The 15,197-nt window shown below is 40.4% G+C and overlaps 1 protein-coding gene across 5 annotated transcripts in view; it reads right to left on the bottom strand.

Annotated features, from left to right (window-relative positions):
- farp2 (FERM, RhoGEF and pleckstrin domain protein 2) overlaps nucleotides 1-15,197 on the bottom strand; it is a 192,420-nt gene that overhangs the window by 61,037 nt on the left and 116,186 nt on the right. For 4 of the 5 annotated variants that reach the window (XM_041211675.1, XM_041211657.1, XM_041211665.1 and 1 more), the window contains exons 12-13: nucleotides 14,631-14,688; nucleotides 13,503-13,887 (exon numbers count right to left, since the gene is read on the bottom strand). In XM_041211675.1, the coding sequence (XP_041067609.1) occupies nucleotides 13,503-13,887; nucleotides 14,631-14,688 (443 nt within the window). The remainder of the gene's footprint in view (nucleotides 1-13,502; nucleotides 13,888-14,630; nucleotides 14,689-15,197) is intronic. The other variant, XM_041211684.1, reaches the window with a different exon arrangement.

The raw sequence follows: 15,197 nt of genomic DNA, 5'->3' as shown, positions 1-15,197 counted from the left end.
GTAACATTTCTTAAATTAGGTGTACAGTACAAATGTCAATTACAAGTCTGTGTGGGTGTGCGAGCACACGCACACATATATGCACATGCAAGTGTTTGCCCTGGTTCATGTGGCAAACCAAGAAAAATAAATCCACCATCCATCTCCATCTTCTTGGTCCCTTGCTGGTCAATTCTGTGGGGTTGGACGGTCAAAGCTGGTAGGAGGCAGAACTTACTGGAGGATCTAAACTTTGCAAGCCAGTGGAACACCCAGGGAGCTTCTAATAAAATAACCATCCCCAACAGGTTCATCCATGAGAGCAAGATTGTAAATTCCCTCAGTGGGCAACATAGGTCCTCTAATCTCTCTCAGAGAATTAGAAAGAGATGTGCAAGGAACTGCACAATATTAGTTTATGTACAAATTCATATCAAGCAAAATGGCACTGGGCTCCTAAGCAAACACATCTTAATAACACCTGCAGCTAAAACCCAATAGAGGCACTGAGTGGAATAGTCTCTTTGCAGCCCATGTAATCATGTGAAGGAGGACCGTGCTTCTTTTACCCATTGTAGAAACATCATTTGAAACCATTAGGAATAAAGACCATCTGGGCCAGCTCTAACTGCCAACAAAACAGCAAAAGTGACAAGGTAGAGATTATGAGTATGGACTGGACACCACTGCAAAGGTTGTTGTATGCTTTCGCATGGGAAAACAGGTCAAGATGGATGTAGGTAGCAGGCAAGTTCAAGGTCAGTAGCAGAACATAATGAAATGTCACTCTTTGACACTTTGATTTGTCTGATGGGTTAAGTTTCATATTTGCCAATCAACTGCAATAAGTGTGCTTATAATTAATATCAGGTGTGAGACTAGTTTGTGACACAGGAGGTTTGCCAAGATACTGTCAAGAAAACAAGAAATTGTAATATTTTCCTTCCGGTAGTAACCCTGGCATATTTTATGTACTGGAAGTCAGGCTGTTAGGGCTGTAGATATGGTCATTAAATTAAGAGCTAGAGTGACTGCAAGGGTCTAAAGCCAACAGTGGTTTTGATATGTCAATGGACCAAGAGGAACTTCAGTCAGAGTTTTATATAAAGCAATGACAGGAATAGTTTGAAATGAGTTGTCTTAGTTCAAAGGGAGATATATGCAGGTTGTAAAAAGGTGTCAGAAAGTGAGGTAAAGATGGGGAAAATTTGTTATTACAAGTCTAAGAGCTGAAGTAATGAATCGTCTAATCAATTCTGGGCAGAAAGCATTTCTGAAGAGACTGGTTGAGGCAATAGAGAGATCAGAGGGAAGGAATGCATTTAAGGAAACACTGAAGCCTATGTGAGGGGGTAGCTGCTTAGATCTCCCAGAAGACAGGTTAGCTGGTCAGAACTCTCAGAAGACAGTGCAAACAAGGCCAAACGGAAAGAAACAGTTGCTGCCAGCCTCAGAGGATACCCCAAGGAAAGAGTACTGTGTGGTAATTATTGGACTTCTATAGATTCTAAAATCTACAAGGATAGTTGAACAGAAAAGGGGGAGGTTAGCTCTAAGGGTAGTTAAGATTTGCGGAACAGTTTTAAAGTACTGTTTACTGTGTGAAACCATTCATGTATTTAAATGTAATAGTGCCCTTATTTGTTTTTCCTTTATTCTTTTAATAAGTGTTTACTATAAATTCATCACAAGTAGTCAGGGATGTCATTTCCTGATTTCAGAACTGCTCCTCATACTACACAAATTGCAAAACCATTTTGGCAGTTGTTTCAAGTTTCCCTCTGGGATTTGAATAGCTCGGCATTTACTATTCGCCGTGCCATAACAACCGGCATTCAGTCTTTGTGCAAGGTAAGTAAATGGAAAGTCACTGGGGTTACATAAATAGCCAATGAAACCCATGCTACCCAGATGCCAGCAACGTTCTACTATTTGGAGGAAGGCCAAGAGAACAAACTATAGTTAGCTTGTGTGTGTTTGAAAGCATGGCGGGATAACAAGGAATTGCACACACCATCTTTCATTTGATAGCTTGAAAAGTAACATCAAATGTCAGTGGCCATTTTAGCCATCCACCTTATGGGCTCAACACCAACTGAAGGGCCTTCAGTTCCATTGTACTGAGTGGGGTCAGACTGATGCTTGGGGCCATTCAAGGGGCCACCTTTCACAGCTTGCTGGTGACAAAAATGGGTAAAGCAATGGCAATCTTAATAAGATAGGGAGCAAATCAACCACACACACAACAGGCTGAATCAGTAGGAACAAAATGCATGTAGCTCCTCTGCAGGAAGTGAGGCCAATACCAAAATTTCCAGTACTCAGCTGCTGTGTTATTGGAGGGACATGAAAAAGAAAGGCAGCTAGAGTAAATCTTGGTTCATGGATGTTCTGAAGAGTGCACCTGTCACAGAAACTTATCGCAGGTGTTGACAGGTTTGCCTTGTGCTTTCAATACTTTCTGGTTTTTGATTCGGATTTCCAGCTACTGCAGTATTTTATTAATGGGTGTATTCGTTTTACACAAATTACTTCAGTACACATCCCTTATTTTTAAACTAAGTATTTGACAGTTTGCCTCATGGGAAAGATTGGTCAAGATGCATTTTGCTTATCCTGGTCTCCCTTCTCCTCCATGTTCATGCTTCTAATTTAAGAAAAAACTTTTATTTTCTTCCAATGTGTTGTGCAAATTTCACAAAGGAAAATTAGCACACTCAACATCAGGTAACTTCATACCCAACAGGCAGTCAATTTCAATGTCCATTCTCTATAGCTCCAAAAATGCAACTTCCACTTTCCAGCAGTTACTGCATAATTCCCAATCCAAATCTATTATCCATCAAGGGCAAAATGCTTCCAATTATTCACATTTTTAATACAATGGTGAATTTTCCCACTGTCTGTGTCATCACATTCAGATACATGCAGTCAGCTGACGAAGAGTCAAATATAAAAGAGCTTATCTTCAAGGCAATTTCCAACAAGAGAGAATCTAACCTTCTCCCCTTGACATTCGATGGCATCACCATCGCTGAATCTTCCACTATCAACATCCTGGGGGTTACCATTGGCCAAAAACTGAACTGAACCAGCCATATAAATAGTGGTTACAAGGTCAAAAGCTGGGGATTCTGCTGAGAGTAACTCACCATCTGTCTCCCCAAAGCCTGCCCACCACCTATAAGGCACAAGTCAAGAGTGTGATGGAATACTCTCCACCTGCTGGATGAATGCAGTTCCACAGCATCCAGGACAAAGCAGCTTGCTCAACTGGTACCCCATCCACCACCTTAAACATTTACTCCCTCCACCACCAATGGACAGTGGCAGCAGCGTGTACCATCTACAAGATGCACTGCAGCAACTCACCAAGGCTCTTTCCAAACCTATGACCTCTACCATCTAGAACAAGGGCAGCAGATGCATGGGAACACCAATCACCTGCAAGTTCCCCTCCAAGCCACATACTATCCTGACTTGGAACTATATCGTTGTTTCTTCACTGTCGCGGGGTCAAAACCATGGAATTCCCTTCCTAACGGCATTGTGGGTGCACTTGCATAAGATGGACTGCAGCTGTTCAAGAAAGCAGCTCACCACCACCTTCTCAAGTGTAATTAGGAAGGGGCAACAAATGTTGGCCTAGCCACATACCATGAAAGAATAAAGAACAGCGTCCTTTCAACAAAGGTTTTGTTAGAAGTGAGTTTTAAAACACTAAAACAAAAACAGAATTACCTGGAAAAACTCAGCAGGTCTGGCAACTATACTGGCCTGAGATTCTTGGTTATGTTCTTAAAAATCCAAGCCATCTGTACTGTAAAGATTGTCTCAAAACCATAAATTCTAGACTATGCCTTTAATGTGCTGCCCCAGCAATTTCATACCAATGCTGCAGTTAGTGTAATTGCAGTCTAAATCTGAAGTCAGCATCTAGCCTGACAGGAGAGCAATGCTAGAGTCAACAGTAAAGCACAGAGAGTCCAGTCCAGTGCAGTCTGCTTAACTACAGATTTACTGAACATGCGTTTACCATTGGCACTCAGCAGGCAGTTATAAATATACCCTAGAAATCTGAATGAACCATGTTTTTGAAATTGATACATTAATAATGTAGTAAACTATGCATCTTCAGCAAAATTAATGTAACATACTACCATTCAGAAGCATTCCTGTTCAAGACAAAACATGGCTCGAAGGAGTTTATATGTTGATAGAACAGGGCAATGAATTACTGACCGTCAGTAAATTCAACTACAGTGACATTCTAGGCTCTCTTGGGTGTGTGTTATCTTAGTTGAAGTTCTGGGCGCATCAGCAATGTATATCCATGGCAGGGTAGATGAAAAGGTTGGGATTCCTGCTGGGAAAACGTTCACATGGATCAATCATGGCCTGACAACTCCAAAGTCAAATTGCCTGCAGATATTCACTGTGCAAGTTCACACAGGAAGAATGATCACTCAGGTGAGATCTCAGAGACCTGGAACCATGGAGTAAATGCTTATGACAAAAAGAAAATTAGAACGAGGGGGGAAAAAAAGCAAGTGATTTTTGAGAGTACCTGTGTGGTAGTTGCACAATAGGCTATATACAGATAAGCATAAATAAAAAATGGGGCATATAGCAGATTAAAGAGATGCTCTCTAATGGTACTTTCTGATCCTTTAATTCAGCATTTTTTTGTAATACCTTTTAGAGTTCCATGATATTCAAATAAACACATGGAACTATATTTACACCAATCATGAGGCTAATTCATTGTGATACTACTTGGACACAAATTTATCATAGGTTAATAACTGTATCACAATAAAATGCCTAATTAGGATGTTTCTATACATCATCCAGATGGGCTCTTACGTTCTGGGGAAAACATAGGAGCCATTCGTGATTGAGACATGGACCAAACACCTAAACAATCATTTAAAACATTTCACTTCACTGTACCTCTTCCCTTCCACAAAAACAAAAAGAGGGGCGATAGTTTTTAAACTGTATAGTATCCCCTTCTCCTGGCCCAGAGAATCCAAAATCCTACACACTTCCACTCTTCTCCCTCAAGATATTGCCATTTTCACATTGACAAAGACAAAAGCAAAAAGCCACCGCAATGAGCTGAAGCACTTTTGTCAGTTTTGCTCTAACGTATACTTGAACTCCTGCACTTTGTGGAATTATTTGTAAAGGCAAGACCAAACCCACATAAAAGCTATTCAAAATTGCCTTTATTGAAAAGATAGTCAACAGTCACATCCTCAGCCCAGGCTGTACAGTGTGATACAGCACTGTAAGAACTGTGTATAATTGCTAATATAAGACCAATACCCAGGGACTTTTGCCATTCCCCAGCACTTGACAGCAAAAGGAAATTAAAGATTATTACACAGCTTAAAAAACTGTTCTTTACTTTAAATACATTTGCTGAGCTGGAGATTGCTCAGTCCAAAGGAAGCAACCAACAACTGTCAATTTGTTTTGAACAGATGTTTGTGAAAGAAATAGCTTGCATTTACACAGTGCTTTTCACATGCCAAAGCTTTTCACAGTCAATGAAGTAGCTTTGAAGTGTAGGGTCTGTTGTTGGGCAATTTACACACAAGAAGCTCCACAAACAGCAATGAAATAAATGACATGATCATCTGCTTTTGATTTAGGGATAAAGGTTTGGCCTAGGTACCAGGGAAACTCCTTTGCTTATTCTTCAAATAATGCTGCTTTCCAAAAAGTTATATCCAGGCGGTTCTTTAAATTTCATCTAAGCACACAGATTTAAAAGAAAAGAATGGTCAAGAGAAAGTAATCTAGATAGAAAATAACAATTCAAATGGTTAAACTTGTAAGAGCTGACAGCCTCAGTCGTGCTCACAAGCTTGGATTTGAAATAATATATAAAATATCAACGACCTTAACCAGTAAGACTGGTTTGTTGCAAAGCACAAATAGTGCATAAGGGCATTACCTCTAAGCTGTATTTAATGTGTATTGCCTACCTGAATACCAGGTGAAGCTTGGCACAGGATTACAGATTATTTATACCAACACCCAAATCATTCATATCAATCACTTTAAACATTAAAAGCTAGTAACTGCTGCACAAGAACAGGGAAAAGTAACCTTACTATAGACCCTGTAATCAGGATGAATGCAAGAGAAAAGGGAATCAAGTTTAACAATTTTACTTGTCAAGACAGTGGTTTCAGGAGCCCACCGAAAACTACTCCAAAACAAATGGCATGGAAACTTCTGAAATGATAGTTTAGGCACCTACAAAGGAGGATTTATGGCGTAAACCTTGCTGCAATGACAGATGTGTGGGGAAGAAAAATTCTTTGGGCCACTAGCCCTTCCTGTTGTGGATTATAATTCTCATTTAACTTCAGCAGAAATGAAGAGTACAAACATCAGCTGAGAAAGGGAAAAACACAAATGGCAAAGTAAATTATGTATATAAAAAACACAATCAGTAAAGCAACAAACAGTTATTTATGTCTTGTTTATTGTTTTTATATAAAATTACACAAATTACCAACACCCCTCATTGCACCAAACTGTGATGCGCTCACACAACAAGTTATTGTTCAATGGAATCTGAGCTCTTTCACAAACATTATATTGTAAACCTGTTGCAATTCTATTATCAGTGACCAATATTCTCACCAGCAAGACAAGTAAATCGTAAATTAGGGGCACTAGGTCTCAAGGTTCACAACAACACGAAGTCTGGTCTGAGTCACCCTGTAGCAATGGCCAATGGAACCAAGTTCTGGCACAGCACAAGAAAAGTCATCGACGGCTGGCATCTATTTTCTTCCAGTATAAGGTGTTCTACTTTATATTAATGATGATATCAACTGATTAACTAGTTACCGTTACTGACCAAATCTTTCTACATCTTCACCTGCTCTCCTCTGTTCCAAATACTCTTGCACTACTTCTGCTTAATGGCACTTCCCTAGATCAACTTCTTGACTGAAAGCATTTGCTAAAGGCTCCAGCCACATAGCCTCCAAGACCAGGTCCCAAACACAGTATCATCTAAAATACCAGACACAAGACCCATGTCAAATATCAATGATGGCACAGAACACAAACAGAGTAACACTCAAAAAGTGTACAGTATGCTAAAGACTCCATAATTAGATGCTGGGTGGCCAAATTGATGAAAAGATCACACTACAATATGGCATAAGACAAGGGTTACAAATCATGAGCCCAAAGCAATAATCCTCTTCTGCCTTGTGTCCATTACTAAACACGGAATATTCCAGGAGTCCAAGAATTGTGTAGGTTACCACCTTCTTCCTTTTTTAAAAAATCAGCCAATGAATCAAACCCATTATTCCTCATCCCTCAGGCAATCCATGGAGCCACACCTGCTCTCCTTACTCTTCGCTCTCTTCAAGTCCTCCCTCCAACCTTCCAGACAGGTTTGGAATCAGCCTTGTCCTGCGCGTGGCAATGCGCTAGTCCCATTCTCTCTGATCTAACCTGCCCCTCTCCTCAATCCCAACCCCAACTGATGAGGTAATATCAGCTATCCTGCCCTTTTCCTCTTACATGAAATGTCAACACACCATACAACTTCAAGTTAGTCATATACAAATCAAAATGAACAGCATTTCTTAATTAGAAAAAAGCAAATGTGAGTAAAAAATATTTTTATTTAAGATCAGATTCACTTAGTACCTCCAGCCCATAGCTCCAATTAGCAACAATTCATACAGAAACTTCAGCCAGCGGCTTTTATACAGACCAGACGCCAAATGTGGAGTGAATATGGACAGCCATTGAACACAGGGCTTGAATTTAACATTACTCCAGTTGAGCACAAGCAGCTTCCAATTCTGCCAGCCACTAACACAAAGTCAGCCTCCTTAACTCCACACTGAGTACTGCCATTCAGCCATTGTTTCAGTACAGTGATCTTCAGATCCTGCAATAAAGTTCCTCACAAGTTTTATCTTTCACTTAAGACTTTTGTGTTTTAGTCAATGGAATGAAATTCAAAGCAGTCACTGGAGTTCAAGCTGGTGAACAGGTACTAGCAAAATAATAGAATCCGTAAGTGAGGAACTGAAGTTTAATTCAAGCCCTGGATCAAATATTAGTTAGTCACAATTAAAGTGATAAAGTAAAAACAAAATCAGTAATAGAATTATTTTTCTTTTACCCAGTCCAATGACAATAATGAGAATGAGAAACCATCTAGATTTAGGGCACTTCATAAAAAATAAAATATAACAATATTACATACATTATTTCAATATACCCAATTGATATTTGGCATTTGGGGCCTTGGGTTAGCAGTTTCAAATAGAAATTTAGTTAAAATTACAAATACAGACGCAACAAATAAGAAGCATTTAATACACAACTCACCATCACATTCTGCACATGCACTGTACAGGTCCTACCACCTAGCTAGACCCTAGGCACTTTGAGGAACACACAAAGCAAAGGGCGTGTTGGTTCAACAATTAAAAATCAAAGATGTTGCAAGCCACAACCAAGATGCACATTCTTGAGGAGCTTTCAGAATCTTGAACGTGGACAAAGTGAAGGCATAGGATTTGGCATTTTAGGAAGGGAAGGACTTGGTTAGCAGAGATAGGGAGCAAGAGGAGAGATGGGGGAAAACAGGATGGCTCTCCAATCATCTACTGCCTGTCACCAGCCAACATCCCTGTCAGTGACATCTGCAATCACAATACTCTGTATCATCCTTTATAGATAACCCATCCATTAAAACAATTCCTATGGCACAAGCACACCAGGTCCAAAGCAGTATTGAAAAGCTCGACATGTGGGTGTCAATTTTCAGCAGACACTTCAATATATTCCAGCTTATATCCTCATTATTCATCAACTTACTTGATCTGGAATGATTAAACTGAAATCTCTCCTCTCACACCCAGATACAATTAAAATAAAACACTTAGCTGGAAGACAAATAAAAATGGAAAACATAGGAACAGGAGCAGGCCATTCGGCCCCTTGAGTCTCTTCTGACATTTCGCTAGATCATGGCTGATTGGTATCTCTGGTCCATAAATGAGAAACTCTTTTTCTCTCCTTTATTCTCAATTTCCTAGACTAGACATTAGCTTATAGCACAATTCTAGAATTGATTTTAAGATATCTTGAGCTGATAGATATACTTCTGAATTCTGAACAGAATTGTCTGTAAAGGCACCAAATGCCAAGTTCACCACTGATCCTTCACTCTAACTGATGTACTCCTACTGACTGAATCATCAGCCTTCACTATTCTATCAAAATGCTAAACCTCCTGACCTCCACATAAATATCAACAGACCCTGCCAAACAAATCACATCCAACCATTAAAAACTTAGCTTTGTGCCCACCAACTCCAAGTCTATGCCTTTGGCTCTTGGCTACTGAGCAAACTGCCAGTAGTTTGCCTCCTCTATGTATTGGCACAGAGTCCCAGTGAAGATTGCTAGTTGGTTTCACTGGTACTGGTAGTGAGCAGTAGTGAGAAGGTGACCCAACAAGTACTTTGCCCAGATTTAGTGCTATTTGCTTTTTGGCTTTGGTCATTAATAAACGGTTGATCTAAAGGCAATCAACATATTCTTTAAAGTTGCATAGTACACTATGGAATCACGGGATTGTCAATTTAAGGTTAAAGTGCTTCACGATGGAGCTTTTCCCAAGGAATAAAACCTAACAAGGCAACATTTTCAGTACCGTTTTAGTCAACGTGGTTTTAAAAGTACATGCAAAGTGTACAGGGTGCAAATAAAAACGATAGGTTAAATCCTAAATGTAGAGGGTTGAGCTGAGCAAACAGATGGCAGCAGCCTAAACTTTATAGTTTAGTGAGGTAGCTGACAACAGATCTCATGAAGCATACACCATATGAAGTTAAACTCCAAAAATAATGTCAAAGAAATCAGAGATGGGAATATCAGAAAAATAACTGAAATGAGCATGAAGTAAATGTTAAAGTTATTGGGCAGAACTACTTCACGCAAAGAATGACAACTGTTTAGAATAATTCAACAGGTAAGATATCAGAAACAGCCAATCCTTATTCGACTGTTGTTATGATACAAGACGCATTGTGACCAAGAAACATTTGCTTCAGTCCATGAAACTCATAATATGGGCCAGGGATCTTTTACAGCCAGAATCCCTATACCATGTTCCTTGGGGGCCTGCATAGTTATAATGGTGCAAATATAGCCGGATATCAGTAATGTTCCTTCTCTTTTCCTTGCCCCCACACCAACCCCCGCCCCCCGCCCAAAAAAAAATGGTAGCAAGGTAGTGACAGGTTTCAAAGATCAAACAAAGCTTCTTTTTTGAAAACCTGTCATCTCCATTGCTTACCATGTCCCTCTTGTTTATCTTCTACTTGGCAACTACCAAAAGTACCATGATTGATATCAGGAGCCCATTTTGGAGGGGCGGGGTTGGGGGAGGAAACATCTCCAGGTGTAGATAATGGGCCAAACAGCCACCTTCTATGCTGCAAGCTTCTCTCAGTCTACAACTTCTATTCCATCACTTAATGTTGCAGAATTTGTGAAAATGATCCTCATGGCCCATAGGGACCTGGATTGCAACCCTTGACAAAAATTTAGTGAGGAAGAGTAATGGTGCTAAAACTCTTCACACTTAGCTCTTGCCACTTATAGGTGATGTTGAAGTGCGGAATTGTCTTCAAGGGGAAATAATCCCTGCATTCCTAATCTTTGATCACTACTTACTCCCTGAAAATGTTAATTTGCTTTCAAATAGTTCTGCCTGCAACCAAAATTATCTGATGTCTAGAATTATTTATGGAGCTGCCTACAAATATGAGGCATCTCAAGCTTTAATGCTTTATTGCAGAGTCCTGTGCAGCAGCTTTCGGCAAGGCATCACACTTCTTAGGCATGTTATTTTGGTGTACATTATGACAACAGTAGAAAAAACAAAACTTGCATTTATACAAGTACCCTTAATGTAGAAAACATCCCAGGTGCTTCACAAGAGGTGGGGAAAACATAAATAAAAAGAAGAAAGGAATCCACACTGCACCATGATGGGAGATTAAAGGAGAGGTGACCAAAAGCTGAATGAGAGAGAAAACTTTGAGAGAGTTTTTAAATGCAGAGAGATGTAGAGACAGAAATGTAGAAAGTAGGGCAGAGACACCTGAAAGACCTGTAACCAATGATGGAATGAAGGGGAACAGATCCATAAAAGACCCAGGGTCAGTGGATGAGAAGACTTGGGGTCTTTAAACTGGAAGGAGTTTAGAACTGAGATGAAGAGTGGCTGTGGAAGAAAATTTTTAATTAAATTTGTTAGTGCGAAGAAGTGAATGGTTGGCAGCACCAACACTACAGGACATGATACAGATAGATGAATTTTGAACAAGTTTATGGAGCGCAGACGGCAGAAAGCAGACGGGGGGACATTAGCTAAAGACAACAGAGGTGAAAGAAAGCACAGATAAGGCTTCCAGCACTAAAGAATGAGATGGAGCGGAACTGTGCCACATTGTACAGTTGTAAGTAAATAGCCTTAGTGATGGATGAAATGCAGGGTTTCCAGCTCAGTTCTAGGCAGGTGGCCAGGGAAAGGAACTAAGCAAACAGAAGAATTTATTTTGGGATGGATGAATGTGGAGTGGGGGTGGGGGATGCAAAAACAATTGCTTCCCTCAACCTAGTGCTTAACTGAAGAAAATCTTGCCTCATTCTCTAATCTGATGTTAAACAGGCAAAATCGACAGCAGAGATGGTCAGAAGAAAGACCCGACAGCACACAATGTGCCTTCACATATTGTAAAATGCTTAACTTTATTTTCTTGACTACTTCAGATTTCCATTAAAGGAAGTTTTCTAAATATTAGTGTTCTGACCTTATTTACCCTGATACTGAAAACAACCCATAAATGGGGCTAGACTTGTAGGAATGATCCACAAAACTGATATAGAAAGGAACAAAGTTAGTCATCATAACTATAAGTCTGAGTCAGTTGTGGTATTACACAATTAAGATAGTGTTTTATAGATTCTAATTTTAGTTTCTCAACTCTACACAACCTTCCAATGCTATCTGTAAAGTTCTTTGTCCCCAAGTTCCACCATCACAACACATCCAGACAGAGCCAATTTCACTGTAATAGAGTTTTGAGGCTATGAGTGTCTTGTGCTTTAACAAAGAAAGCTGTGCAGCTAGTACCAATGCTGGTTGGCAACTTAAAAAACTATGTTTATTCACACAGGACTGGATTTGATTTTTATTTAAATCAATCAGTTCATTGTGTCAGGTCTCAACTTGACTACAGCATTGGACAAACCTCTAAGCTGGATACTAAAACCTTACATCAACAGAACACATTGAGATAGGTTCTGGTTAAAGGCTAGGCCAACAGCCCAAAACTTACCAAAACCAAAATTAGGTAAGAATTGTAAAGTACTTTGGGAATGTTCATATTTAAACACCACCTTTTTTGGCAGAGCATGTCCGTTGTCTGTATATGTAATGCATAATATTTTCTTGATTTTATATGGTCAGCAAACCAAGGAATCAAATGCAACAGTAAAGTGGTCACTAAAGTGAAATTAGTGTTTGGCTCCAAGTCACTAATGCACAAAAATCATTACCCTGCAATGCATCAAGGTGTACCTGTGTAAAGGCACAGTTTAATTCAGACTACTCCTTTCCTCCCGCTCTCCATGTGCACAGCCATTAACCTCGCCCTTGAAGCTGAATGTGAAATTATTGGCTGTGACTTGGGCAAATGGGTTACTGTAAAAGAAATTACCATCAAGGGGGACACCACTATCCGAGTCCCATGACCCAGATCCACTACTGGTTGAATCTTCTGTGGTGGTGGGGGGGTAACTCAGCTGCTCAAGTTGGTCAATCATGTCACCAAACTGAAATGCAGAGCTGGACTCAGAGCGCACAGAATACGTGGGAAAATTCACCATGGAACTGGCTTCAGATTGATTGCCTGAGTTGGCCATCCTGAACAACGCTGTTTCAGATAGGCCATTTAACCCAAGATTGGTCAATGAGCTGCTCTCTGACTGGTTGTTTAGTAGAGAACTTGTTTCTGATTTGCTATAGCGCCCATGCAACCGATTGGCTTGCGCCTTCATCTCAAAGAGGTCAGTTGTGTCTATTGGTTGGCCGTTACCATTGAGATCACTCCCACCCTCAAATTCAAGGTCATAATCTGAACCCAGCTCCATATTATCATTGACATATTTACTTGGGCTTTGTCCACCGCTTAGCTTCGCCAAGCTGGAGCTCGTCACTGGTGGACCGTCTGGTTGACTATAAACAGCAGAGCCCTTAGTGCCACGCCCTAGCCCATGGTAACATGGTGAAAATGCCTCTGACCCGCCAGCAAAAAAGGAAATCTCAGCAGGGTCATCATCAATGAATTCTTCTGTGAATTGCAACTGAGCGTTTGTCAATGTGAAAATTGGCATTGCCCTTCCCCGAAGCTGGCTAACATTGAACTCATTCTCAGTAATAAATATACCTGTGGTATAGTCATCCTCATCATTGTCATTTCTCAGAGGGAGCCTCCCGTCACTAACACTGTCTTCTCTAGTTAAACCACTATGCTCATCACAACCCGAGGAGGAGCGACTGCAGCTGCCTGCAGCTTCAGCAACAGAACCTTGCAAGGAGATCGGAGAGGGCTGATTAGAAGTCTTCCATGTCTCATCCAACGTTGCACTCCTCTTCACTTCTGATGGGGTTCTCTGAGCAGAGTGCTTGCTGACGAGGAGGATGGTGCTGTTATTGGGGTGAATGGGCCGACCGTCAGCAACAGTCCTATGTGCAGATTGGATGGATTGAAAGCAAACAGCAGCTGAGGAAGGAGAGCCTGGGACCTCTACACCTTCAGTGAACGATAAACTCTAGTGGGGAGAAGAAAACAAAATGGAACCAACAGCCACATTTGAATACTGCAATCAATTTATGGACAATGCATTAGCATATTGTCACTTGATTTAACAAATCATCCTTTCCATTACAAATCATTCTTTCTACTTCTCATTTCAGCACTTTGTTTAATGCGCAAACTGGCCCGATATATACGGTTTCCTTATATTATCTGGTTATGATAAATGGCAAGGGGAAATTTTATTAAATTAGTCAAAACTTCATGACATTCAAAACCATACTGTAGATATGTAGAATATCTTTGAAGTATGCAACAAAGCTACATGACGTTAGCATTGTGTTATCCAAATGTAATACAACACCAAAACTGGAAGATCAGAGGTTTCAATTCCAGGATTAACTCTTACTGAACCCCATTGCCTCAACTGTATGAATCCTGCCAGTTTCCAAGCCAGGAGGCCGGACGGATTGCCACATGGAAGGAATGAGGGCTGGGAAAAGGGAGGAATTACCAGGTATAAGCTTGTCATTTGGGACATTCACTTGCCTTGCTGATGTAGAACAGCACTGACAGCAATTATGTACCAGTCTACTATCAACTGTGTCTGCCTTCTGAGTGGCAAGCTCCATGAGAAGGGTGGAAGCGGTAAATAGAACAATACAGATTATCAGGTACTAAATATGAAACATCAGGTTTGGTAAGCACTCCGTCAATGAGACATCACACACACCAATGTTAAAGTGCCGCAGGACTAACCTGTTTTGGCACGTCTGCGCTCAAAGTCCGAGCTGAGACTCGTGCTCTGCTGTGCCGCCTGAAGAACAGAGAGTATTTATAAGAATGTGAGGAGGAAAACCCTGCACCAGACAGCTTGAGTCTTTGAACAAACACTCAGAGTGCAACAGGCAAGTATGCAATGCTAGGAGAAAGCACAGGCAAGGTAGACAGATGAACTGCAGCACAAACACAAAGAGCAGAAAAGAAAATACCATGTTCACACTCACTCGCTTCCAACATCATGTATTAAAGTTTGAAATTTCGAATTGAGGCATTCAACTTAGGCAAATAGAAGTCAAAAGCTTGTTTCTAAATGGTTGTCTAAAACCCAAGGAGGTTACAGTCAAATCATGTTTGGGGATTTTTTTTATATAAAGAGAACATATATAATTCCAACTCATTTTTGACATCTAATCTGCTACCATAAGCCATCATTTTCAATCAGCTTCAAACTCTAAATCCGAGGTCAATAAATAAGAATGGCATTTCTAAATTGACATATTATGGTGAACTGAAGTTCAAAGCAGTAAAGGCAGGAGGGAGACA

The sequence above is a fragment of the Carcharodon carcharias genome, chromosome 2 (assembly GCF_017639515.1).
Source record: "Carcharodon carcharias isolate sCarCar2 chromosome 2, sCarCar2.pri, whole genome shotgun sequence".
In the NCBI taxonomy this organism is placed as follows: domain Eukaryota; kingdom Metazoa; phylum Chordata; class Chondrichthyes; order Lamniformes; family Lamnidae; genus Carcharodon; species Carcharodon carcharias.
This window is presented reverse-complemented; position numbering and strand designations above follow the sequence as displayed.